Source organism: Eublepharis macularius, chromosome 10, assembly GCF_028583425.1.
Source record: "Eublepharis macularius isolate TG4126 chromosome 10, MPM_Emac_v1.0, whole genome shotgun sequence".
Lineage (NCBI taxonomy): Eukaryota > Metazoa > Chordata > Lepidosauria > Squamata > Eublepharidae > Eublepharis > Eublepharis macularius.
In genome coordinates this window covers 60541257-60568518 of record NC_072799.1, presented here as the reverse complement: position 1 = coordinate 60568518, position 27262 = coordinate 60541257, and the positions used below count along the sequence as shown (strand labels likewise).

Genomic DNA, 27262 nt, shown 5'->3' with positions numbered 1-27262 from the left:
TTTGTTCTTGCTGGCTTGTTGGGCGAGGGTGGGTGGAGTAGAGCCTGCTGAAGTCTCCCTGAGAGTTTGGCATCTCTGGGTATGAAGGAGGCCATTGAAGTGCCCTGGGTTCTGATGAATCATGAAACTAATGAATCAATTCGCAAAACGGGACTATTTCATGAAAGGTCATGATTCATGGAATGCGATGAAACATGAAACACTCATTTCGGTTTTTTCCCTATTTCATGCCCATCTCTAATGATTACTACTAATGCTATTATTTAATAGGGTGCACCCAACCATTTTCAAACTTTGAGTAGTGGGACTTTCAGCTTCCTTTACTGCATCCCTCTAAGAGCCCCCCCCCCCAGTTTTGTTCCTTAAGATCAGTAGGCCCTCAACAACAGAGTAGGGGGAAATCTGCTATGTGAGGGGGAAATTGGTGGAAATTTCTGCACCATCTTCCAAATGCTCAAGTGCTATTAAGTTCTCAAAACTGTGTGATTGGATACAAGTCAATAATTGGAAGAACAGCAGTTACTAGCTATGATCATTTCTATAGTGGCATGCTAGCTGACGTCATTTTATTTTTAAAATCTTCATGAGCTTAGATAGTTTAAAGTGATAATGACGAGTTATGCCTGTGTGAATTGGGTATGTTCAAGTGTACAGTTCATATTTTGTTGCTGTTTGTATGGCTTATGGCTTCGACCGGAAAAGCAATAAACATATTATTATTATTATTATTTTATTTTTAATACAAACTTTTCTTTTGCTGCAATTCTAAAGAGACTTCCCTGGGAGTAAACACTATTGAATTATGTAGAACTTACATCTGTGTAGACCTGTTTAGGATTGCTTTCTTTGAGAGCTACGTTCAAGAAAAAAATATATATCCCCAAACTACTCCCACCTCCTAATATGTTATCAAGTTTTGTTCTATCCTAGAAATAAAAGACAAGGAAGAGCACTAGAAATGAAGCTATCAACTAAGCAGCACAGGCAGAAGAAAGAAAATGGTTCTTTTCTTTTTTTTAAGAGCTAGAGCAAAACTCTTCACAATTGTTTGCTAGGTTTCCTAAGAGATATACAAGTTCTTCTGCAACAGCTGGCAATTGAACAATAGCTCAAGAGCTGCTGTTGGAGGTCCCTGTCCTAAATGAAGTGCTTCTCTAGCATATGCCAGAGTAAACAGAATAATATGAAAAAGATGTCCAGGTTGTGGAACTGAAGTATGAGCACATTTATGTTGGACACTCAGGTCCCTTTCATACATGCTCTTTAACTCACTTTGGATTCTTAAGGAAAACACTGGGACTTTCTTCTGACTAAACATGATAGTCAGCTTAAATGTTTAATGCACCCCACATAATGCTGCCCCTGGAACTTCTTCCCATGCAGAGAAGTGAGGAGTGCAGAAAAACAACATGAGTCCCTTTTACTTTATTCATTTTTCAGATACTCATTTGGAAGGAAGGAAAATACACCTGAACTCCAAGTGTCTATAACAATATGAGAACAGCAATCTTTTTGAAGGTAGTTACTGAAATGAGGCAACTATATTAAATATCAGAGGGGAGATGATATTTTTAATTAAATATCTGAATACTGGAACCACTAAAATTGTACTTCTCCCCCCAAATACGTGATTGCTGCCCCCAACAGTCAGAGATGAAACAAGATTGAAGTTATAGGATCTAATGACTAGAACTGTTTTGAAAAAGCCGTCCCTAAACCGTACTATGTTGGAGAACTTCCAGCCAGTCTCCATCCTTCCATTCTTGGGCATGATGCTAGAGCAGGTGGTTGCTCCCCAGCTCCAGGGGCTCTTGGACTGATCTTCTGGATCCATTTTAATCTGGCTTCAGGCCAGGATTTGGAACAGAGACTGCTTTGGTCAGCTTGGTTGATGACCTCCACTGAGAACTAGACATGAGAATGTGACTCTCCTAATCCTGCTGGATCTCTCAGTGGCCTTTGATACTATGGACCATAATATTTTACTGAGTCACCTCTCTGCTTTGTAGGGTGGCCAACCCCATTCCCACAGCTTCCACCATGCTTACCTGGCCAGCAGTGGGGAAATATGTGGAGAAGTAGGCTGCAGCATGCAGTCCACAGGGCGCACATGCCACAGGGCTTCTAATGATGCCACTTCTGGTTTGGGTCCCAGCAGGGCTGAATCTTTAGGAATTGGCTCAAAACATAGCAAAACACCTAAAGAATGACTCCTAAAGAATCAACCCTGCGGAGACTCCATCACTTCTGGTTTAAACCAGAAGCAATGCCATTAGAAGCCCCATAGAGTGTGCATGCACTTTGCACAAGGGCAGGGGAAAAGAAGAAGGTGATCTCCCCTCCTCCCTCCAACCAGGCACCTACTGCTCCCTGGTTTTAAGGTAGGGGATCTGGCAACTCTGTGGCACTGGGAGTAAGGGGCACTGTGTTATACTGGTTTGAGTCCTACCTGGGAGGTTGGTCTCAGAAGATGGTGCTGGAGGGATTCCAGCTCTGGCCCTTGCCCATTGGCCTGTGGAGTTCCACAAGTCTTATCCCCCATGGTATTTAATATCTAGCTCTACCTTTCTTTTTCAGTGTATTCCAATGATGCTGTTGATGTTTTGAACTGATGCTTGGACTCAGTAATGGGTTGGGAGATGGTGAACTCTCAGAGAAGCTGCTGCAGTAGAAAGCACCAGATATTGTTATATCCCCTCCCCCCCCAAAGAAGCATCAATACATTGGACTAAAACTACTTTTCCCACAATACCACTTTTTTGTTGTTAGTAGAAAGGCAGACCAGGAATTTGAGATCACTCCTGTCTTTGATGAGATTATACTTCTCTTGAAAAGCCAGGTTCACAGCTTGGGAATGTTGCTTGACACAACAAACACTTTAGAAAACCAGGTGGCTGCAAGGGTGTTCTTGGCCCACTTCGGTTGGTACATAAGCTGCACCTGTTCCTGACTCAGTCAAATCTAAAGTTTGTGATTTATGACTTGGGTACATCTTGATTGGACTACTGCAATGCACTCTATTTGGGGCTACCCTTGAAGAGTGTTTGTAAACTACAGCTAGTGTAGAATATTGCAGTTAAATGGCTGGTTTGAGCCAGCTATCAGGAGCATGTGGTGGAGAGTGCCCTCAAGTCATAGTAGACATATGGCGACCCCAGTGGGGTTTTCATGGCATGGGACCCTGATATTACAGCAATTACACTGGCTACCAATCTATTCCCAAGCACAAAGCACAATGTCTTTTTTGGTCTTTAAAGCCCAACATGGCTTGGAACCCCGAAGGACCATTTTCACTCATATGTCCCTGCCTAGTAATTAAAATCATAGGGGCCTTAAACTATGCTTTTAAACTTTGTTTTTATTCATTTTATGATTATTATTTTATTTATATTGTAAACAGCCTTGAGTTCCTGTAAGGCAGAAAGGCAGCTAATAAATGTTTTAAATAAATAAATAAATTATAGTAAGAAATTTATCTTCTGCTCCTATGTTATTTGTCATTTATGCCTTCCAAAAATATTTTTCCAAGACAGCTTCCAACAAAATTAAAAATGCCATAAAAGTGTAGTATGAACAAATTGTAAAATTAATTAAGCAGAATAAAGCAATGAAATTGTGCATTAAAAATAACAGAAGGTACATAGAAAGTTATGCTCGTTTAAGGCACATAAACAAGACTGCCAGAGTGTCGTGGTCATGAACTCTTGTATATGGAATGTTGCCTGGAACTGGGCAAAACATTAAAACTGGTTCAGAAGCCTGAGAAGAAGGAAAAGGAGAAGGAGAAGAAGGAGAAGGAGAAGAATTTTTATGGTTGTACAGCTGTTTAGTATCATACAATACAAGTCACTTAAGGTGCAAACCTAAGCAGAGTTACATGCTTCTTAGCATGGTGTCTTCAATGAACTTACAAGGGCATAACTCTGCTTAGGACTGCTCTCTTAGCTGTTTCAAAAAAGAAGCAACATTTTCAAAGACTACCTTTCCATGCTGTATCAGGCCCTTCTCTAAAGTGAAGAATGGGGTGGAAAAAATGCCAGCAGGAGAGCATTACAGTTGTGGAGCAGCCAGGCCCTGGAGACAGCTCTGACTCCTCTGCTGAACAACAGCTGGATTCTGTGCCTATTGGCCACCAGCCAGCTGTCTCTGAGTAATCAGACGAGGAAACAGACTTAGGAGCCTATGAGGTGTGTGTTCCATCCCCCTGCACAGAGCCAGCTGCTCTGTCTCCTCCAGGATCCCCAGGTCTTCAAGAGCAGCATCAGCACAGGGGTAGAGGAGAATTCCAGTCCTGGGGCAGGTCAGCATGCCTCAGAGTTCAGCATCAGCAATCAGTTGTAGAAGAAGGAAAAACATCACCAGAGGAGACATGAGGCAACTGTAGCAGACATGACATTGAGCTCGAAGTGTATAAAAGTATGGGGGAGGAGCCCTTCAGCACGGCTTCAACATGTTCCCTTAGACACGGACCTGCTGCTGCTATATTGGACTTCTTTGTCCGATAACTGACCTAGGCCTGCTTAGACCACTCTGTACCATTTGCAGACTCTGTTTATTAAACTCTGGCATCCTGCCTCAGCCTAAGTTAACTCCACGTGCGCTGGCCTCTGCCTGAAGAGAACAATAATATTCAGTTGTGTGCAACATGGAAACAGAAATCCTAAGCAGGACAACTCAGAAGTAAGTCCCATTTTATTCAAAGCGACTTACTCCCAGGAAAGTATTCTTAGTATTGCAGCCACAGTTTGATCCTAAATAAGGTTTAGGCAGATGAGGTTTGTTAAAATGGCTGTTAGGGATTTAAAAGAATGTACACAAGAAAGACTCATTAAATCATGTCACTCAGTAGCATTGTTACCAAGCTTGTCATTGCATTTCTTTGCAAGATAAAAAGTTTTACTTCCCCATGTCTTAGCTTTGATGTTAGAAATAAAAATTAATTGTTAATGGATTAATTAGAGACATAGTTCAACAATGATTCTGTGGGGACTTTTTATAGTGAAACCTTCAAAAGGAATTCTCAAGAATGGGCCTTGTAAGGAGGATGTCTCCAGTTCTTTTCGAAGTAGGTTGTGCTTTTGTAAGCTCTACAGCAGCGGTTCTTAATGGAGGCAACATACCCAGGGATCAAATTAAAAACCTTGTGGGAAAGGGGTTTTAGAACCTTTGGGAGCAGGGAGCATGTGGGATTTTAGGGGCTTTGGCAGCCCACTCTCTCTGCTTACAATGGCTTTGACAATATATCATTAGAACTCTCATGGGGTACCATTTCAGAGGATTCCCAATCCTAGAATTTTAGGGGGAGTCAGAGAGTTGCTTTTGAAAGGGGTAGCTTTAAAGCCCCCCTGGATAAAAAGGCAACTTCCTGTGCTCTTCTCTGCTCCTCACTGTACCCTGGTGTCACTCCAAAAATTCACAGGTTGAGGGCCCTCAGGAGAACAATATTTTGCTGGCAATGTTCCCTTTCTTAACTATGCCTCTGTAGTCATCAGGTATTGTATCCCTCTATATATTCAAACTAGGGTTGGCAGCCTCTTTTTCCACCATCAGCTTTCATTTCCTGAGGCATGGCAGGAATAAAATAAAACAGATGGCTGTTGGGCCCCCAGTATGACGTTGCTTCACTGAAAACTTGGACGTGATATCACATCTCTCTAAGAACTACGAGAAATGCTATGATTTTACCATAGAGCTTCTGGCAATTCCTAGAGAGGTGGAAGTGATGACATGCCATTGCAACCCCCCCCCCCCCATGACCCAGCCTTCCCCAGTCTTTCTCTGGTTGCCATGCCTGGCAACCCTATTTCAAACCTCCCAACATCTCTGTGTGTGTGTCATTCATTTACATACTTTTCATTGCATTCACTTTAAAATAATTTAAAGACCATAAAGTTGGAATGTAGCCTAGCAAAGTTCTATAGTGGCCTACATAGATGGAGAAGTTTCAAAAGCAGGATATTACAAAACTGCCAAAACTGTCTTTCTAAGGTTCTGTCTTTCTAATATTAGCTTTCCTGCAATGAAGCTCTTCGTGAAGGCATGGGTTTGCTGAAAGCCTTTTTAATTTAAGGAAACAATATTAGGTGTTTCCCTTGAGGGAAAACAATATGGTTCAGCCAGTAATCTCCTGGGCCTGAGTAGAGAAAGAAGGGAAAAGGGAAGTAGAAAAAATGACAGAGATTGCAACAATAAAACAAGTGGACTGGAGGAAGAACATGAGGTTCCCTTGTCCCTCTCCCCACCCCAAATGGAGCAGAGCAGGTCTTTGCCAACAACTCTCCCTGATTCCATACTGTGAAGGTTTTCAGACACTCTCAAGGGACTGATGCGAACATATTTCTCTCCACAGGAATTCTTTAGGAATGACCAATAGAAATAAGCACATGAATTTTGCAAGGGGTGGGGAGGGAATTTTATGCAGTGTGTTAGATTCCTATTGGTTACTGTTCATTTATTGGAAAACCCACATAAACAATCTCTTCTGAGGCAATATTTTTCACATGTATGCCTCCATATGAATCACTTTTAAAAAATACAAAGAATTTCACATTTCAAAACATTTAGAGAATCACTCCCCAAAAAGTGATTCTTTAAATCTTTTTTAAAAAACTTTAAAAGAAGTTCAAAGTAGGGTTGCCAAGTCCAGCCTGGGAAATTCCTTGAAATTTGGGAGCAATGCCTGTGTGGGGGAGAAATCTGAGGAGGGATTTCACCTAGACCATCTCATATACTTTACAGTTTGTCCTCCAAAGCTGCCATTTTCTCCAGAAAGTCTGGAGATAAGCTGTAATTCCAGGACAACTTCAGGTCCCACTTGGAGGCTGGCAACCCTAGTTCAAAGATGCTTTCTGAATACTAAGCAAGGCTTGAAGTCAGTTCAAGCTAATGGAGCTATGCTTCTTTGCCACCTTTTGCTGCTACCACTGCCTCAAGGCTTTAGCTGAGATACAGAAGATTTTAAAAATTGACTTTGCTATGAAACCTGAGACTATGTTGCTGGGAATTCTATCAGATAATATTGAAAGGACACTACATGAATTGTTCAGATACATGTTGACAGCAGCTAAAGTAGTAATGGCAATCAAATGGAAAGTGGAAGAATGCCAAAAGAAAATTGGGGAAATAAAATGGCCAAATATACAGAAATGGCCAAACTAATAAACTATATAAACAAAAGACCAATTAAAAATTTTGAAAAGAAAATGGAAATGTAGTATTCTTATTATAAAGATAGATGGGATATAAGTGATACAGTTTAATTCTGATGTGTTTTGATTTGTATGGAATTATGGAAATTATGGAAATAGTAATTATCTTAAATTCATGATCTAGAGTCAATTAAACACATATATATGTCATATAATCTATTAGTATAGTGTAATTGGTACTAATAAACTTAATATGATAAAATAATTTATATATAATTAATTAGAAGTGTAAGACATTATTATATCTTTGAAAATATTTTTAAAAGTTTGTTCTTTTTCAAACCAGTAAAGTAACTCATAATAGTGATGATAAATCATTTTTTCAATCTAATTTAATTTAATTATATAGTTTAATATTCTACATACCTGAACACTGTTATATAATTTAATAATCCTTGTAATAATCCTTGTAATGTATATCTATAGTTTTTTTTTCTTTTTTTGCAAATTTAAACCTTTTGTTCCCTTTCCCTTTTTTCTGTACCCATTATTGTTTAAAAAATAAAAATATTTACCAAAAAAGGCTTTTACCAACCTTCCTCACTAGGCAGCACTGCTGCAAGTAGGGTCAGAAGCTCCCAGCCAATTACAGGTGGTGAAGAAGTGACAGCACGGCTGGGAGAAAGCCCGTCTCCAAAAAGTCGGGTTTGGAAGGATTCAGCCCTGAGGCTGAAGAAGCTGGCCATCCCTGTTTTAAGTTACCCTTAATCAATTTAAGTAACTAAAGAGATTTTTTTAAAAAATGGCTGAAATTCTTTAAATGGAATCCCCTGCACCTGGCTAAGCCACTTGTACCACAGCTTCCCTCACCTTGACCCACCCAAAGATTCCCCTGCTGTACCGTAAGAGCGCCAACCATGAAAGCTCTTCCAATCAGCTAAATGTCTACAAGATGCAATGGATAAACAATAGGGGGGATGTTGCCCGCTTTCCTCTTGTGCAAGTTCTTCAGAGGCATTTTGTTGGCCACAGAGTTGAGAGAAACAAGCAAATGGTACAAAGCTACAAACTGAGTAAAAGGCGTAAGTAGGCTCTCAGGACGTCCTCCAAATACTGAACTGCTCATTTGCTTCTGCAGCACAATATCCATGCGTCAGAAGGGAAACCAGAGGAGCTCAGAAACAAGCGAGTTACCCAAGGTCACCAACGGAGTGCAAGGCTAAACTGGGCCAAATTCAATTCTCTTAAATCAATTCCACTTCAAGTACCTTACTGCCAAACATTTTAAATATACTCAATTCTCCCAAAGCTAATTTCCCAATCAGACATTCTCAAACTTTCAATATACTTACCCTCCCCCACATACATTCATTTCTTCCTCAACTTGATCCCCCCCCCCTCTCTCTCTCGCTTTTACTTATGGACTCCATCAAAGAAGCTGCCATCTGATCAGAGAAACCACCCAGTATGCAATCAATCAGACTGCCTTCACTGCCACCACCCACGTTCCATTTGGTCACAACACAGGCACCCCTGCAGCATTCCACATTATTCCACAGCTACAAACAGTCATAAAAATGCCTAAGAAACTTTTTGGTGCCACCCCACCATCTTAAAGAGAAAAAATACACAGTAAAAATCAATACACATTGACTTTTTTTGCTCTTTGATGTGCTGTGCTCCCTGTTCAGGGAGGTGCCATTGTTCTTTCTCTCTATTCTTTAACTAACCAATTCCTGAATGTTCAAAAATGTCATATTGGATTATGCCTGTCCCGATATGCTGCTTTAACATTTCAGATAGTTGTATGGCTCACAATTGAATAAAAATATCATAAAGAACACCTTACCTCTGTCACTATCGTATAGATATGCAAATTTGTTCCACTGGTAATACTCAATCAAACTCAGCAGTGCTCCCTTGAGGTCAGGCCTCATCTGGATAACAAATGGGTGTGTTCCATCTGTTGGGAAACTGGGTGTTATGAAGGAGACATGAAGAGTCCCACAAAATGATGTTATGGTATTTACAGACTTCTTGTCGTAAAATCCAAAAATAGCAAAAACTCCTCTTGAAAACTGAGAGCAAACTGGAAGAGAGAGAGAGAGAGAGAGAAAGAGAACACTTTAGAAAGTGCCATTAATTTCAATTTTTTTTCTTTAAACATATAAATGTCCAGCACGTCAAGTTGTATGTGTGGAAGACAGAGGCTAAGAATAATTTAACTTACAAACTGAACACATTAAGAGAATTCTCCTCGCTAGTGCTGAATTATTTTACTATATTAGACAGTTTTACAGCAATTTTGCAGCACAGTCATTAAGCAAGAGCACACTGCTTTTTCTCAGTTGTCATTGTATTTCAAGGATTCGGAACTTCAGTATTTATTCCAAAGGAAGATGATCCTGAATAGAAGATGATCACTCTAAAAAAAAAAAATTATAGAACATAATAATAATAATAACATTCGATTTATATACTGCCCTTCAGGACAACTTAATGCCCACTCAGAGCAGTTTACAAAGTGTTATTATTACCCCACAACAATCACCCTGTGAGGTGGGTGATAAGAAGAGCCTTGATGGATCAGATCAGTGGTCCCTGTTTTACACAGTAGCCAACCAGTTGCCCTGGAGGGTTAACGAGAGGGGGCATAGAGACCAGCTCCTTCACCTGTGGTTGCCTCCAAGCGCCGGGTTTACTGCCTCTGAAACTGAGGCTCCCTTTACTTACCATAGCTGTTAGCCAGTGATGGACCTCTCCTCCATGAATCTAACTCCATTTTAAAGCCATCTATGCCTTTCGGCCATCATTACCTCTACTGGCAGTAAATTCCAAAATTTATTGACTTGTTGAGTAAGTAAGTATTTCCTTTTGGTCTGTCCTGTATCTTTTGCCACCGGCTTTATCGGGCGCCCTGAGTTTTTATTATTATTATTATTATTATTATTATTATTATTATTATTATTATTTACTTCATTCATACCCTGCTTTCTTCCCCAATGGGGACCCAAAGTGGCTTACAGCATTCTTCCCTTCTCCATTTTTCCTCACCACAACCTGTGAGGTAGGTTAGGCTGAGAGTATATGATGGCCCAAGGCCACCCAGCAAGCTTCCATGGCAGAGCAGGAAATCGAACCTGGGTGGCCCAGACTGTGGTCCATCACTGCAGGGTACTACACCACACAGGCCCTCTACCCCGTCTTCTCCACCCCATGCATAAATTTATAGACTTCTACTCATGTCCCTCCATAGCTATTTTTTCTAAACTAAAAAGTCCCAGACACTTTAGCCTTTCCCATAGGAATGGTGCTTCAACCCCTAGAGGTAACGCGTATGCAGATTTAAGATTTCCCCCCCTCCGCTGCCTTTTTTTTACTTCTCCTACCCTCTGACTGGCTCAGGCTTTGAGGGCATCATGGACCCTCGGCAGCAATTGCTAAAGTTCTTCAAGCTACAAGGAGGAAGTAAAGATAAAGTACAAATCCAACAACTTCAACTCACACATCCATTTTCTTCAACCAGAAGACAAGGAACTAATTAAAGAGCATAATATATGTTACATGGAATTCAGTTTTGCTTTTCCTCCATTATTTTGTTAAATCCAAGCAGCATGCCGAAGAAAGATTAGCAGAGAGAGTCTGCTTAAACCTGTTCCACCAACCATTTTCAGCTCAAAATCAGCCTCCTGTGTTGCTTTTTCAGTTGTGGGGAAAACTCCAAAATCTCCTGTATCTTTTCCGTCCAGGGATAAAAGGGCTTTGGCAGGGTGATTTTGAGCTGGAAAACAACAGTGGTTTTTCCTTTGATCAAACTCACAAATTGCACAGCACATTAATTAGCGAGTTTATCAAATAAAAAACCTCTTCTCTGTCTTTCAGCTGTTTTTCAGGAGCTGGAGAAGTGTTCGTTTTTGCGATCTCAGATTGGCTAGGATTGCTAAAGTAATCAACTCCCAGTTGGTGCTTGGAGTTCTCCTGGAATTACAACTGATCTCCAGACTACAGAGATCAGTCCCCCTGGAGAAAATGGCAGCTTCGGAGGAAGGACTCACCAGCATTACATCCTTGCCTGGCTTCCTCCCTTCCTCAAATTCCACCCTTCCTAGGCAGCATTCCCCAAATCTCCAAGAATTTCCCAAACTGGAGCTGGCAGTGGCAACCTAAAGGATTGCCAAAGTAACCTTCATAGGACACTCCCTAACTCATAATGGGCTTCATCCTCTTTAGAGGAATTAGCAAATAGCCAGAACTCATTAGTGCTATGACAACATTGTATCCAATTTGTTGTCCCTGACTAGTAATGGTTATATAACACAGAAAAAAAAGACCACAGAAGCAACTGTGGAGTGACAATGAAAGTAGCAAAAACCTACCAAATAGGTTAAATTAAGGGCTTTTCTAGGAGTGATGGTTTTAATGCTCCACAATTACCACTTTGGGAACCATAAGTGACTGAAGAACATGTGGCAGAGCCCTAGAAAACATTTTCTTGTGGTCATAGATCCAGATCTGACAAAGAGAACTGTGGTTCTCGAAAGCTTATGCTACAGTAAAGTTGGTTAGTCTTAAAGGTGCTCCTGGACTCTTCTCTACTTTCTTGCGGGGCTCACTGGTCCCTCTTGACTCTCTTAACTTGTATTTTACCTGTTTTTCTCTCAACTGTGTAGTGCCTGTGGTGGACTATCCGCTGTTTGGCTATAAAACCCTTAAATGACTGCTGTTATTATATCTACGCATATTGAGAAAAGGACATAAAAGCAGGAGACAAGAAGCAGAAGCTCTGTACATGGTGTTCTAATGCAGTTTCATTAAACTTTTAATATCAGCATTTTAGGACTCAGCAGAAGAAACTCCTTATCTATGGCACCTCCGGCCACAGAGCAGTGGGAAAGCATCTCTTGGGTGTAAATAGCACGCTGATATTCCATTTTTATTACCATCTCAGACAATATATGTCCATAACAGAGCTAATCAGTACAGCCTGAAGGAACCATCCCATCTTGCTAGGTCATTCTGTTCAATGACTCTGCAAACGTTTTTTTTGTTTTAAAGGTGTTTTAGCCTCCACAGTTTTATTTACTAAAAACATTAATATGGGTGCAGTGATAAAAAATGTTTATGGTTTAAATAGTATTGATATTTATGTAATGAACACATTTGCCCAGAAGCCTGTCCCGTTGATTTAAATGATCTGAGTTCTTTCTAAGAACTGTTCTTAGAATTCCAGCTAATAACAATACCTCTAGCCCACATATTACAGAGAAGCAAGCCTCATTGATTTCGATTGGATTTAAATAATGCCTACCAGGTTGGCCTCTTGGCACAGAATGGCTGTGCAGGCTGGGATAAACAAGGCTGGCAATAATCATTAACTAAGTTAGGAGTAAGGGTGCAACTGCACAGTAGGCACCCCAAGTAGGGTTGCCAGATCCCTTTACCCTCTAAGCAGGAAGGGGGACCCAGTGCTTGCCTTCTTGTTGTTCCTAGCATTGCGCGTGGTCCCACGCAATGACATCACTTCCAAGAAATGACATCATCATGCAAGGTGAGGAGCGCATGCACAGTTTGCAGCATGCCAGTTTTGGGGACCAAACTGGCCCACTGTGAACCATGGGAGTGCTCTCATTGACGTCATCATGCCAGCCACAGGAGTGCACCCGGGAGGCCTGTTTCCCACCTTTCCTCCCCCCCACACACACACTGGCTAGGTAAGCAGTGGCAGGGGGATGAAAGATGGGAACAGGGAATCTCTTGCCCCCACCAAAGGAATGAGATACCTAGCCTAGCGCAGCCCGCCCTCAAAACGGTTGGCTTATTTAAATAAGCAGTGATGTAGATCAGCTATTTAAATGAATTTAAATAAATAAGCAAAACTAGTTGAACCCACCCTTAGTTTCTTTTCCTTTATCAGTCAGCCGCCAGTATTTCTCACTGACACTGTCATTTACCTGCTCCTTCTTTCCCTCCCTCAGTAGGAATGAAGAAACACATAGAACCGGCTGTAGAACTTCTACTTGGCATTTAACAGAGAGGATTTAGAAAGGATAGTTGGTGGCAACATTTCCAACATCTGCAAATTTAAAAATGGGTGTTTGCTAATTTATTTCCTTTAGCCCCAGGGCCTTTCTGCACAGCACACTTTAAGCTGGCATCTCTGCATATTCACACCGATCAGCGTTGAATCAGCTTGGGCTCCCATTGTTCTGCACTACACGACATCGAGGCAATTTGGTGTATGTTGACGAGTTGAGATATATCTGTTTGAAACCGCCTTTTGTGGAAGCTGGAGCCAACGTCATCTTTTTTAAAAAAAACAGTTTTGCACATGCATTGTAGTGTTGCAATGTTGGAGCCCATTCGCCCCCACCCTGTCCCTGCATTTGCTGATTGGGCTGCCCTGTGCCCACTGAAGAGGCAATTGGTGGTGAAATTCTGGGGGAAAACATGTACTTTTTGTACTTGTTCCACAAAGTAAACCCAAGAAGTGATCAGCGGAGAATGTGGTTTGCCATCAGGGAACGGGACAGACATTGTGCTTAAAGGAGTCACAGTGTTGCGACTCTACCGTAATTTTTTTTAAAAGAGAGGGGAATGGATGTTGAGTTGCTTGGTGCTTGTTTCAGGCTTCTCCTAATGCCAAAAAGAAAAGAATCTAAAGATGTGTGTGAATAGGGAGGGAGCATTTTTGCACAGCCATTTGAGAAACGAAGCAGCAGCCAGGAGGGATAAAACAAACAAAGTAGCAGCCTTTTAACTCCTTCTTGGCTTTGACATCCGGGAGGGACGAAGCAAATGAAGCAGAAGTGTTAGGACTCTTTCCTGGCTTTAAAAAATATAAATGAGCGAGTGTGTGCATAGGTGGGATGGAGGAAGCGAACAAAGCAACAGCCTTTTAATTGTTTCCTGGCTTTTACAGCCGGGAGGGCGGAAGCAAATGAAGCAGCAGCCTTACAACCCTTACCTCACTGTAATGATAAAAATGGCAGAAAAAGAGTTCAGAGAGCTGAGGAGAGTGGGAGTGGTTACTGGCAGATGGCCAACCAATCAGTGCCAGGGGAAAGGAAAAGGTGAGGGGAGACATAGTTAGGAACAAATACTTTCACACACACACAGAGGATGCATCAGCGGTGACTCAGAGGCAGATTCAAGAAAAAGTTGCGGTATGTCTGCAGGAGGAAAACTCAGGGGGAAAATGGGCTAAATTTGATTCTGCATCCCATTACTCTATTGCATGTGCAGAACTCTGGAGATAATAACATTAGATAACATTCGATTTATATACCGCCATTCAGGACAACTTAATGCCCACTCAGAGTGGTTTACAAAGTATGCCATTATTATCCCCACAACAAAACACCCTGTGAGGTGGGTGGGGCTGAGAGAGCTCCAGAGAGCCGTGACTAGCCCAAGGTCACCCAGCTGGCTTCAAGTGGGGGAGTGCGGAATCAAACCCGGCTCTCCAGATCAGAGTCCCGCGCTCTTAACCACTACACCAAACTGGAAGCAGAATGGAATCTGAACCACTGCAAAATGATCGTGCAGAAAGGTACCACTGTACCTCAGTGAGATACAGTGCAATCATTATCAACTAGTTTTTATTATCACTATTGAAAGGCAGCAAGAGTACAGAGAAGTTTAAATCTAACTTTTATAAGCTTCAATATATGAGCCTACTTTAGAACTGCAGATAACTGTGGACAATATTTCACAGAGACTTCTGCTAGAATTAACAATCTTCAAGGTTCCACAACATTCATGTCTTATTTTGCTGCAGAAGACTAACACTGCTACCCCTCCAGAGAAAGAACTGTTACACAATCGTTTTAAAATCAGGAGTATTAGAAGTTGTGTTTTTCTGAGGCAGGTCTTGGAAACTTGCGTAGGTCATTGTTAAATCAAGACATGAGGAGAATAAAATAGTGTTTATTTATTTAAAATATTCTTAAATCTGCCTTTTTGACAATAAAGTTGGGACCCAAGTCAGGAAACTACAGAAAACAAAAAACAAAAGTAAAATAATAAAATCAACAAACTAAAAATAGCCTTAATCACAGCAATGAGAAAAACAAGAAAATGCACACCAAATTAAATATCAGTGCCCATGACAAGTCTTTCAGTCTATCACTTGAACCCATTATTGCCTCTTTTTCATGTCCTGCTCAATCATTCTGTTTAACAGGCCCTCAACACCAGTTTTGTAGCCACTCTGGAAGCAAGATGGGAGCCTGCAAAAATAAAGAAAAAAGTGCCGTTGTGGCAATGCTGTGTTATCACTTCGGGATATAGACTAGAAGTGGGGTACTGGCATCATGCACCATGATGTCCCTCTTGCCCAGCCCCAAAATGCTTCCATAGGTTGCCAGCAGAGGCTAGCAACCCTAAAATAGGGTTGCCAGGTCCCCTTACCCTTTGGGCAGGAGGTTGGAAACCTGGCACTTGAGTGCTGCCCTTGTAGGCTCTCCGACTCCCAGCATACACAATGATGTCACTGGAAGTGACATCCTTGTGCAGGCCACGTGCCAGGCAATGGGCCGAATTGGGCCACTGCAGAGCACGGGAGCACTGCCAGGACTGCATGATACACCTTGGAGTGCTCATGCATTCTGCACCGGCTGGATTTGGGCTGAATCAGTCCCAATTTGGGCCAAATCAGGTCACTGCAGAGAGGGGGAGTACAGCCAGGGTAGCACAATGGGCCCTGGAGTACTCCTGTGCTCTGCAGCAGCCCGATTTGGCCTGAAATCAACCTACTGCAGTGTACGGGAGCAGGCCACCCAGGAGCGCACCCTGGGAAGCATGTTTCCCCACCGGCAGGGGTATGAGGGGGCAGGGGTGGAGGGTGAGAGTGCGGGATCCCCCACCCCCAGCAGGGGACAGGCAACCCTACCCTAAAGGGATCAAACTGAAGGCCTGTTGGCAATCCTAGCCTCATCACTTCAGAAGGCTGTTTCAGAGTAAGGGGATGGCTACTGAAAAGACCCATATCCAGGCAACAGCTGATCACACCATGTCCAGGCAAAGGAAGGCACAGAGAGAAGACCCTGTTGGACAGAATGAAACTGCCGCATAGATACAGTTCTGTAATGTGGATGCTGGGTCATGAAGAGTTTAAAAGGCGTTGACACCAACACCGTGAACTGAACCCAGAGACAGACAATCTTTAAGAGATCATAAAATATGAGTGATATCTTCCTGGAAGTTACCCCAAATAACAAGCAGGCTGCCACATCTTCTCTGTGGTAGTGCCTTTTATAGCTGCAGCTGATGCACCTCCAAAAGTGGTCTCTGGCCACAGATCCATGCTCTGATTACATCCAGATTAGATTACTGTAATGTAATACCCTCTGTGTGAGACTGTCTTTGAAAACTGTGTGGAAAATTCAACTCATCCAAAATGTGGCAGTGGTAGCCAGGTCACTGTCAGGTGAGCAGGGATCATATCACACCAGTTGTGAAACACCTGCACTGGCTGCCTGTTTGTTTTAGGCACAATTCAAAGTGCTGGTTCTTGCCTTTAAAGCCCCAAAAAGCTTAGGGCCAGGTACCTGAAGGGCTGCTTCCTTCCATATTGTCCAACCCTCCAGCTAAGATCTTTCTCACAAGTCCTGCTCTGTGTCTCCCCACTAGGCTTCCAGTGGGAGGGTGGGGTCCTGGCACTTGCTGGTTGTAAGCACGGGATTTAGAGCAATGATGTCATTTCCAGAAGTGACATCATTGCACTAGCTGCTCTTCACCTGTGGCTGATTCTTTGAAAATTGGCCTGTTTCCACAGCTGGGGGCCAAAATTGACCCCCCCCATGAACTGTGGAAACACTCCTGCAGCTGGCATGAGTGATACTGTTGCACCCCACTGCGTGCATGCCCATGGCACACTTGCCCAGGTTGTCTGTCAGTGGTGGGTGATTGCAGGGCAACTTGCCACCGGGGGCTCCTATGAGCCCTTGTCTCCATCTTTGGAAGTGAGGTAGGTGTCAACCAGAGATGCTTTTTTCCCCCAGTGGTGTCACTTCACCTGTGGAATGCCCTACCTTATTTTTGTACTGATATTTATTATATTTATTAGAGAGAGAGAGCACTTTAAGCACCTTGCACTTTCTAAAAATTAAAATAATAAAAAAAGGTTTCAAATAAGTTTGATGTATAAGTACTTGTGAATGTTCATCCAATTTTGATACCTCTGGTGGGGTTTTCCCTGGCAGTTGGTAGTGTTACTGTAACTATTGTCAAGCAATGGTGCTGGGTGCTCGTCACCCAAAAGAAGCAAGACAACACATGGGGGAGGGGGAATTGCCTAGGAACTAATTATAGTGCTTCTCTTTCCTCTCCCTCTTCCCCTCCACAAAGAAATCTTAGCCTCCTGGCCTGATGACATATCAGTACTAGCATCTGTTTAAGTAGATCCTCATAAAAAGAGAGTAACAGTTATTCATTACTGTGACATCCCAGGGACATCTCTTCTCATATCTTTTCCTAACCATGTTTTATTCTTCATCATTTTACCATACCGTTTTTTTTATTTTTAGCAAGTAGTTAGAGCCTAACATACAGCTGCACAACAGAATACGTTTGCAATTGTTTACTGTGATTCTGTAATATATACATATTTAAGTGCCTACATTATTGTGTTGTGAAACGTTTTTCTATTGCAAACTGACTACTAAATTGTATATTACTGTCAATACTCTGATGCTAATTTTGGGTTGAATAACAGTTTTGAGGACACAGAACAGATGAAATATGTAAAGGTTTCAGCCTAACAGCCTGATGTAGCAATTCTGCCCTAGCAAAATAAATGATACATGTGCAAATAAATTATAACTAAGAATCAAGTCTTTGTTGGGAAAGGCCAAAAATAAAATATTGCCCATTGCACTGAAAAACAAAGAGAAAGCAGTCAGGAAATGAGACTGAACAACTGAATACCAAATAAGTAATTTCGACAATCATTCTCCTTTTGCAAAAGACCAAGTTAGAAATGTTACAAAGGAATATTAAAAGTGAGCCACAAAACAACAAAAGATGGGAGAAAAGAAAATGTGTTTTGGATGAAACATCTGTCAGGCAGCATTGGTTACCAAAAACCTTACCCAAGGGGGATTACACAGCAATGGGTAGTAGTTCCCATATTCACCAACGGTTTGCAACTACTCAAACGGGAGACCAACAAGGGGAAACAATCGAGATTTTAACAAATCCTGTATCGTAGCACACAACAGCCGTAAAAGATGAAAAGTAGGGAAATGGTCTCTGCCTCTCACAGGACTCGGTCTCTTGGCAAGCATCCCAAGAGCCATCCACTAGGCCCACTGATCCTCTTCAACTAGTCATCCATTTCATATTTCCTTGCAGCTCACCGTAGCATCCAGTTCCTAGCCTTAGCTCTCTGCCATGCATGTTTATACTGCAATACTTTCTATGCATAACCATAGTGCCATAAATATAATATCAAGAAGTTGGTTATTAATAGGATTGCCAGCTCTAGGTTAGAAAATTCCTGGAGATTTGGGGGTGGAGTCTAGAGAAGATAGGTTTGGGGAAGAGGACAGACCCACAGAGTCCACCCTCCAAAGCTGCCATTTTTCCCCAGGGGAATTGATCTCAGCAGCCTGAAGAATTGTAATTCTAAGAGATCTCCAGGTCCCACCTAGATGTTGGCAATTACCAGATTTAAGGCATCCAGTGCCATACTGGTAGTGGATAGGGAACATCAGGGTGCTATCTCTTGTATAGAGGTCCATGGTAAGGTGAGGCATTTTCCAGGGCCCTAGAGCTGGCAAGGTTCCCACTGCTGCAAGTAAGGGTGCCATTCCCCCGCCCAGGACAGGGCATCCCCTGCTCCCACTGTTCCCCCTGCCCCACTTACTTGTCCAGGGGGGTATGCTTCCCAGGGCGCCCCCTGGGCAGTGCAACATGCCCCTGGACAGCGCGGCGTGCTCTTGCCCCTGCAGCAGGTCCAACTCCGGCCAAATGGAGCCCCGCAGTGGGTCCAATTTGGGCTGAATTGTGGCCTGCCGTGGCCCGATTCAGCACCCTGGTGAGTGCAGGAGCTCTCTCAGTCTTCCCCTTGACCCACACAGTGATGTCATCTCACAAGCCAGGAGTGCAAGTGTGTGAACAGGAACCCAGGAACAGAACAGGGTAGGTGCCAGGCCCCTCATCTCCCGCCAGGGGAGTCAGAGGACCTGGCAACCCTAGCTGCAAGGGTGCCACTATTCTTATTTAGCACAAACAACCAAGATGGTTAGACCAAATGGGAGAGAATTCTTCATTGGTGTGTTTTTCGTCATCCAGGTTATAGGATTTCAATGTGAAGATCACATTGAATTGACCTTCAAATTCTGGTTCCTCATGTTGGAATTGAATGGCAGCACATATTTATTTATTATTTATTTATTTATTCAATTTATATACCGCCCATCCCCAGGGGCTCTGGGCGGTGAACAGTTAAAATCGATAAAAACAAAAACTAAAATCAATATACAAATAATAAAACAAATTAACAAGGTGCAGTGGTGGGGAGAACCTTCCCCACCCCAAAGGTGGGAGGCCGACATGGCACCACCCCCTTCAATCACCAAATGCCTGGTGGAACAGCTCTGTCTTACAGGCCTGGCGGAACGATAATATGTCCCGCTGGGCCCGGGTTTCCATTGACAGAGCATTCCACCAGGCTGGGGCCAGGACTGAAAAGGCCCTGGCCCTGGTTGAAGCGAGGCGGGCTTCCTTAGGGCCGGGGACCACAAGTAAGTATTTATTCGCTGATTGGAGCGATCTCCGGGGAACGTACAGGGAGAGGCAGTCCCGAAGATATGCCGGTCCCAACCCACTCAGGGCTTTAAAGGTAAGAACCAACACTTTGAACCTGATTCGGAATTCAACTGGAAGCCAGTGCAGCTGGCGCAGGACAGGTGTGATGTGTGACTGGTAAGGTATACCAGTCAGGAACCGTGCCGCCGCATTCTGGACCAGTTGTAGTTTCCGGATCAGGCCCAGGGGTAGCCCAGCGTAGAGTGAGTTACAGTAATCTAGCCTGTAGGTGACCGTTGCATGGATCACTGTAGCCAGGTCCTGGGGCGTCAGGTAGGGGGCAAGTTGCCTGATCTGACGAAGATGGAAAAATGCAGACTTGGCAACCGCCGTGACCTGGGCCTCCATCGATAGGGAGGCATCCAGGAACACACCCAGACTCTTTACCACTGGCAAAGTTGCCAGTGGTGTCCCATCCAGGGCAGGGAGCTGGATCCCAACATCTGGCAGCCCCCGTCCCAGCTGCAGGACCTCCGTCTTCACTGGGTTCAATTTCAGCCTGCTCTGTTTCAACCATGCCGTCACAGCCTCCAAAGCTCTGGCCAGATTGTCTGGGGCCGTGTCTGGCCAGCCGGCCATCAACAGAAAAAGTTGGGTGTCATCCGCGTATTGATGACAACCCAGCCCAAACCTCCGCACCAACTGGGCAAGGGGGCGCATATAGATGTTAAATAACATCGGGGAGAGTATCGCCCCTTGGGGAACCCTGCACACCAAAGGGTGACGGGGCAATAGATCTCCCCCGAGCGCCACCCTCTGTCCCCGACCCTGGAGAAAGGAGACCAGCCACTGTAAGACTGTTCCCCTAATCCCCACGTCGGCAAGGCGGCTGGCCAACAAATCATAGTCAACCGTGTCAAACGCTGCTGTGAGATCAAGTAACACAAGCAGCGCTGACCCGCCTCGATCCAGATGCCTGCGAAGGTCGTCTGTGAGGGAAATGTGTCTATGTGGGAAATGATGGCTGCTACTTCTGTATGCTAATTTTACAGGTGCAATGCCATATGCTCAAAGCCCACTAAGGCAGGGAGCAACAAAGCAGACAGGAAGGAGAGCAAAGTGTGGAGAGTCAGCCTTGTATAAGGTTGCCAAACTTGTCATAGGCCTGCTTAGCTAGGCGGTGGGAGAAAGTGGGGGGGCAGGGAATGGGGGCAGATATCAGTGTCCTAACACACTGATGTCACTTGCAGCACAACTCACAACCAGAAGTAATGTCAGCTTGTTGCTGGAGGCGCTCTAACCATTAGTCAAAACTCTATGGTTAAAGTATAGAGTTTTGGCTAATGCCAGTGCATCACTAGAGAAAACATCACTAGTAGTGAGTGACCCATTTCAGGAAGTAAGTCTGCTTTTTGCCAGCCTCATGCTGGCAAACCTAGTCTGAGATTGTCGCTGAGCTTGTGGCTATGAGCAGAAGGGAACCCTCATGAATGTGGCCTGTTCATAGGTAAAGGCCTCAGGGAATGAAGGTCTAATCATGAGGCAGGAAAGGAATGAAGGCCTAATCATGTCTTGAAAGGACAGAGGGAGGGGGATGCTGAGGGGAAAGGAACTTCGTAGACCTTTTGAATAATGAGCTACAGGGGGAAAGGGACTTGGAGGGCTGTGCTTGCCCCACGAAACCTCATCCCTCCCTTCCTTCACACAGAAAAGTAACTATTTTCTAAATAATCCAGATAATTTTGTACAGTGATACTAGCTCACTGTACAAGTTGCACGTTCTCTGGTTTTGTGTCATATTATAAAGGCACAAGATTTTGTATCCTATAGTTAATATAAATCTCCTACCAATCATTTCAATTCTTATGAACCTTATTTATGGTTAGTTTTTACTGTAGATGCCAGGGATTGAACCTGGGACCTTACGCATGCAAAATGCATGCTGGATCCTACTAACCCCCTGTAAGGCTGACACTGAGGACTCTCAGAGTACTGCAGCAAGAAGGGGAAATTGGCAGAATTCGGCCCCCACTTGGCCGGCAGCCAAGGGCTTGAGGCCGGGGGCCGCATTTGCCACTGCAGAGGATAAATGGCAGCATTTCCTCGGACTCTCAGGGTCACATGGGAAGGGGACAGGGCTAAGTGCCTTAACAGGACAGCCCTGCCTCTGCATCAGCACTCTCTGCTTCTGTGAGCTCTTTTGTGAATACAGCAAAAGGTTGTGCAAGTGTATTTGTGTGAGAGGGTCAATTTCTGCCATTCCCACTACAGCCCTCCCAATTTACAGGGGTCTTCTGTTCTGATCGTGTGTAGAGGCTTGTTAGGAGACACAATGCTTCTATGGGAAGATGCAAAGATCCTTCCCAGAAACTTGCGCTATTCATAGGTAAAGGTGCAAGCACCCTGTGCAAGCACCAAGTCATTACTGACCATTCCTAGAGCTCTATTAATTGTAACAAACCTTGTACGCTTTACCACTGAGCTATGGGCCCTTCCCAACAGCTATTAACAGAAGGGTAGAAGGACAGAGGATGAGAAAGGGTAAAAAATAATAAAGACACTTAGTCTGTAGCCTAACTATTTGCCAGTCCTTTGGCTGTTTTCATTGACTGCGCCTGAGAACTAGACTTTGAAATGGTAGTTGGCCCTGCCTTCGAAAAGGGAAGCCAATTGTGAATCAGCCATGAGGATTTTTCACCCTCATGATTTCCTCCTGGGCTCCATCCTATTTCCCAACTAAGAGGCCTTCCCAGTTGAGCAGGGAAACAAGCCAGTACTATTTTAGGAAATAATTTATATATTTTTTAAAAAAATATTTGAACGACTGTTACAGATATGTTCAATGGTCCAGCAATGTAACCTGTTCTACAGTCTGTTATGCAAGGATGGTGCTATTAAAGCCAATATCTATTACTGCATTTTATGAATCCTGGCTCCAGGGATGTAAAATGAATTGCAGTATTCAGTGATGTTAGTCTGATTTCTAACATTTCCTACAATAATGAGTTTAATTACCATGATACATATTTACGTACGATGTCATAAAAATAACACATTATTGAGTTATCAACAGATCACATCCAATACAGTAACTTCAACTAGCCATTTAAATCTGCAAAATCTTCCTAAGACTATGTGATGATCTCCTCTCTTAATTGGAATGACTAGTATATCATTGTTCATCAAAAAACTGAACAAATCTTTAAAGTGATAAAAGAAAATTGTATATCTTTGTATACCAATATGCAAAGGTCTCCTTGAACCCACAGGCTTCTGGAATTCTGACACATGGACATGAATGTAGTCACAAAATGGCTGCCACAGGAGACAGGGCCAAATGGCTGCTATGGGAGACAGAGCCAACAAAAAATGCCAAGGAGTGAGGTAATGCATAACTCAAACAGTAACCCTTCAACATTTCAGGCAGAAGCTCTATTTAACAGAATGCCTTTTAAAATGAACTTACAGTTACACAGTGAAGATCTTTGTACTGTGGTGGCAGTTGCTGCCAAAGCAACTTTTAAAAAAATTTCACAGCCAATCAGACTTCCAGCTGCCACTTCCCTTGTATCATGCAGGGTTTGGGTGATTTAGGTGCTACTTCCTTTGTCTTATGTAAAGCTTAGGCAGGCTGGGTGCCACTTCCCTGATCTCAGACATCCTGGCTGCAGCCTGTTGTAGATCTTTAAAGGGAGAAGTGCCACCTTGCTCACCTTGCATGGACAGAGACATGTATTGTCTCCGTCTTCACTTCATGTAGGGTTGGTGCAGGCCAAGCCGGGAAAAGTGTCTCCCCCATTTCACATGGACCACAGCAATGACCACCTAGGTTATTCATTTCTTAAAGCTCCTTTTGGGGTTTTTTACCACCTGATGGTTTGTTTGTTTGTTTTGCAGATTTTCTTTTCTGCAGATTTTTCAGGTCTGTAGAAAGATCTATTTCATCCATTCACAGCTCCGATCTCCAGATTTAAGTATCCTCAGATTTGGTTGAGTTGAGAATTTGATATGTTGACGATATAAAAGGAAATGAATAGGGAACATTTGCTCATCCATATTAAAGTTCGTCCTTCTTAAGCAGCGTCAGTCCAAGGGGTATTTTTTAACTAGTTAAAACTGGCATGACTGTCAAGAAGTAGCCACTACATACATAACCGCACTGATCTATTGATACAAATGACAGTCACAGTGCAATCTTAAACAGAGTTGTACCCTTCTATGGGCTTAGATGGATGTAACTCTGTTGAGGATTGCACTGTGATTTTACCAGCACAATTTGTTCTCATCATTTAAGAGTTTATGATAATTTAATGGAGATAAGTGCTCATTACAATATTTACAAATAGTATTTGGTAAACATGAAGTGAGAAATTGGAAAAAAAATGCTATAATTCCATCCGCAAATATATTTCCTGGGCAGGCATGCCAAGAATCACAGGCTTCAGGCATTTCCAGACAATTTTAGTTTGGCAACATTTTGTAAATTAAATTGCAGAGGTTAAAAATGAGTTCAATTAGGGATTCCGCTCCCCCCAGTATATGCATTTTTAAAAAATTCATGAATTGGGAATCAACTGAAATGAATTTGCTTCAAGAGGTCTCGGCTCACAGTAGACTCTTCAACTTGCAGTGGGCTCCAGCTTGTCCAACAAACAAATGTAATTCATTATTTCAGAGCACATTTCAAACCATGGCTGAGATAAAATTCAAAGAAGGAACTTCCTGAAGAGAAATTCAATCTACCTCTACAAGCTTTGCACTGTACCCAAAGTATTATTTCCATTGCTCATTAATGTATGACTCTCTCTACATAGTTCATTGTTTTGTTTTAAAGACTGTCATCTTGTTACTATACATAGCTATAAAATACGTAGTTTGCAGACTACAGACTTCTTAAAACATAATCACATGGAATAGATGCCTAACGATTTCTGTACGTGAAGTAAAATCAAAAAGAGTCCAGTAGCACCTTTAAGACTAACCAACTTTATTGTAGCATAAGCTTTCGAGAATCACAGTTCTCTTCATCAGATGCATGGAGGGCAAGAAGAAACTGGTCAGATATATAGGTGGAGAGGGGAGGGAGGAGTAGATGCAAACAGTAGCTTCTGATATGGAGATCAGTTTGCTTCTGTTAAGGACGTCAGTTACTTCTGATAATGAGATAACCATTCATAGTCTCTATTCAATCCCAGCTTGACTGAGTCAAATTTACATATGAATTCCAATTCAGCAGCTTCCCATTGGATTTTGTTTTTGAAAGGTTTCTGTTGAACTACAGTGACCTTTAAGTCCTTGATGGAATGTTTTGGTAGATTGAAGTGTTCTCCCACTGGTTTCTGGATGTTGCCATTTTTAATGTCAGATTTGTGTCCATTTATTCTTTTATTTCTTCTATAAATGGACACGGATCTGACATTAAAAATGGCAACATCCAGAAACCAGTGGGAGAACACTTCAATCTACCAGAACATTCCATCAAGGACTTAAAGGTCACTGTAGTTCAACAGAAACCTTTCAAAAACAAAATCTAACAGGAAGCTGCTGAATTGGAATTCATATGTAAATTTGACTCAGTCAGACTTGGATTGAATAGAGACTATGAACGGTTATCTCATTATCAGAAGTAACTGACTTCCTTAACAGAAGCAAACTGATCTCCATATCAGAAGCTACTGTTTGCATCTACTCCGCCTACTTTGCATCTACTCAGAAGCAAATTGATCTCCATATCAGAAGGTACTGTTTGCATCTACTCCGCCCTCCCCTCTCCACCTATATATCTGACCAGTTTCTTCTTGCCCTCCATGCATCTGACAAAGAGAACTGTGATTCTCGAAAGCTTATGCTACAATAAAGTTGGTTAGTCTTAAAGGTGCTACTGGACTCTTTTTGATTTTGCTACTACAGACTAACACGGCTAACTCCTCTGCATCTATGTACTTGAAGTAATTCAGCAGTTTTCATTCAAGCATCTGCTATGGCACATGTGGGACTTTCACACCCCTGTAATGGATATCATTGGGTTGCACTAGAGATGGGCATGAATCGAAATACGAACCAAAGTTCATGATGACCTAGGCCGGTTTGTGGTTCGTGAACCAGCAGTTCATCAGAGCCCATTTCTCATGAACCACCACGAATTTTGGCTGGTTCGTTTGGTTCATTTTTTGGTTCGTCACTGCAGACAGCCTGCCGCTGATCAATCAGTTTCCTAGGCAACAGGGGATGGACTTCCTGCAGACCTTCTGCTGACTCAGAAGTGACGATTTGCTGACATGGATGTGATGTTTTCATGAACCAAACAAACTGGTTTGCGAACCAGGGCAGGTTCATGAAAGTTCATGGTTCATGAAATGTGACGAACCATGAACTGCAGAGTTTGGTTTTTTTCCGGTTCATGCCCATTGTTTGTTGCACTGGTGAAAAAGGGAGGGAAAGTTCCTCTTGGACCACCAAAAAAGCTATTCTGGGGACTATGTGACATACATGGACAAAAGCCATGCAGGACTATGGGTGCAGTATGAAGGAGACATGGGTGAGACTGAACAAAAAAGCTGGTGGAGTCCAACTCATTGTCTTGTTCGAGTGGATAGTTATCAGAGTAACAAGCAACCACAGAGAAAAGAACACAGAATTCCTCCCCATTGTAACTTACACAATTCCTAGTGGCCCAGGAGAACATACTTAAGTGATTGCTCCATAATAAAAATACAGGCGACCCAGATTTTTGTGACTTTCAATTTTTGCTTCAAGATTTGCATATTCAATGAGGGGGAACAGAAACTCAACTAGTTAAATTATGCAAATAGTTCTGCTTTGCCCAGTTTTTGTACTGTAAAAGATCCCATCAGATGGCTATTTAAGGCCTGAAGGAACTGTGTAGTCCCTGAGCTATTGGCCTACATAATAAAGTTTGCCAAAACTCTTGGGCTTTGGTAGAATGGTAGACCACAGAAAATATCCCCAATCTGAATGAACTAAAATTTAGGTAGAATCCATCTATATATATTCCATGAGAATCTTTCCTCAACCCAGAGCTCGGGCAGGGTTGGGACAAGACTCTTACCAGGCACATGTACCAGGGAAGACATTACAGGACAGGATAGCCAAACTCCAGCCTTGCACAGTTCTCTTGCTCCTAGTATTCAGTTGTTTTCCTTCAGTTATGCCATGTGGGTTTGCTTGGGGACTGCAGAGTTCTCAGAGTCTTACAAACTAGTCTTCAGAAGCTTTTGTATGCCCTTCTAATACTTAGAAGTAGGACCAAATGTAAACGGAATGTTCAGGAGCAAAAATAGCAAAACAAAGTGACTGTTCTGACTGGGAGTAGATCTGGCTGATAGATGAATCTAAGAACTACT

At 42.8% G+C, this 27262-nt stretch overlaps 1 protein-coding gene across 3 annotated transcripts in view; it reads right to left on the bottom strand.

Moving 5' to 3' along the window:
- GRIA2 (glutamate ionotropic receptor AMPA type subunit 2) overlaps nt 1-27262 on the bottom strand; it is a 106801-nt gene that overhangs the window by 45444 nt on the left and 34095 nt on the right. For all 3 annotated transcript variants that reach the window (XM_054989573.1, XM_054989574.1, XM_054989572.1), the window contains exon 3: nt 8998-9237. In XM_054989573.1, the coding sequence (XP_054845548.1) occupies nt 8998-9237 (240 nt within the window). The remainder of the gene's footprint in view (nt 1-8997; nt 9238-27262) is intronic.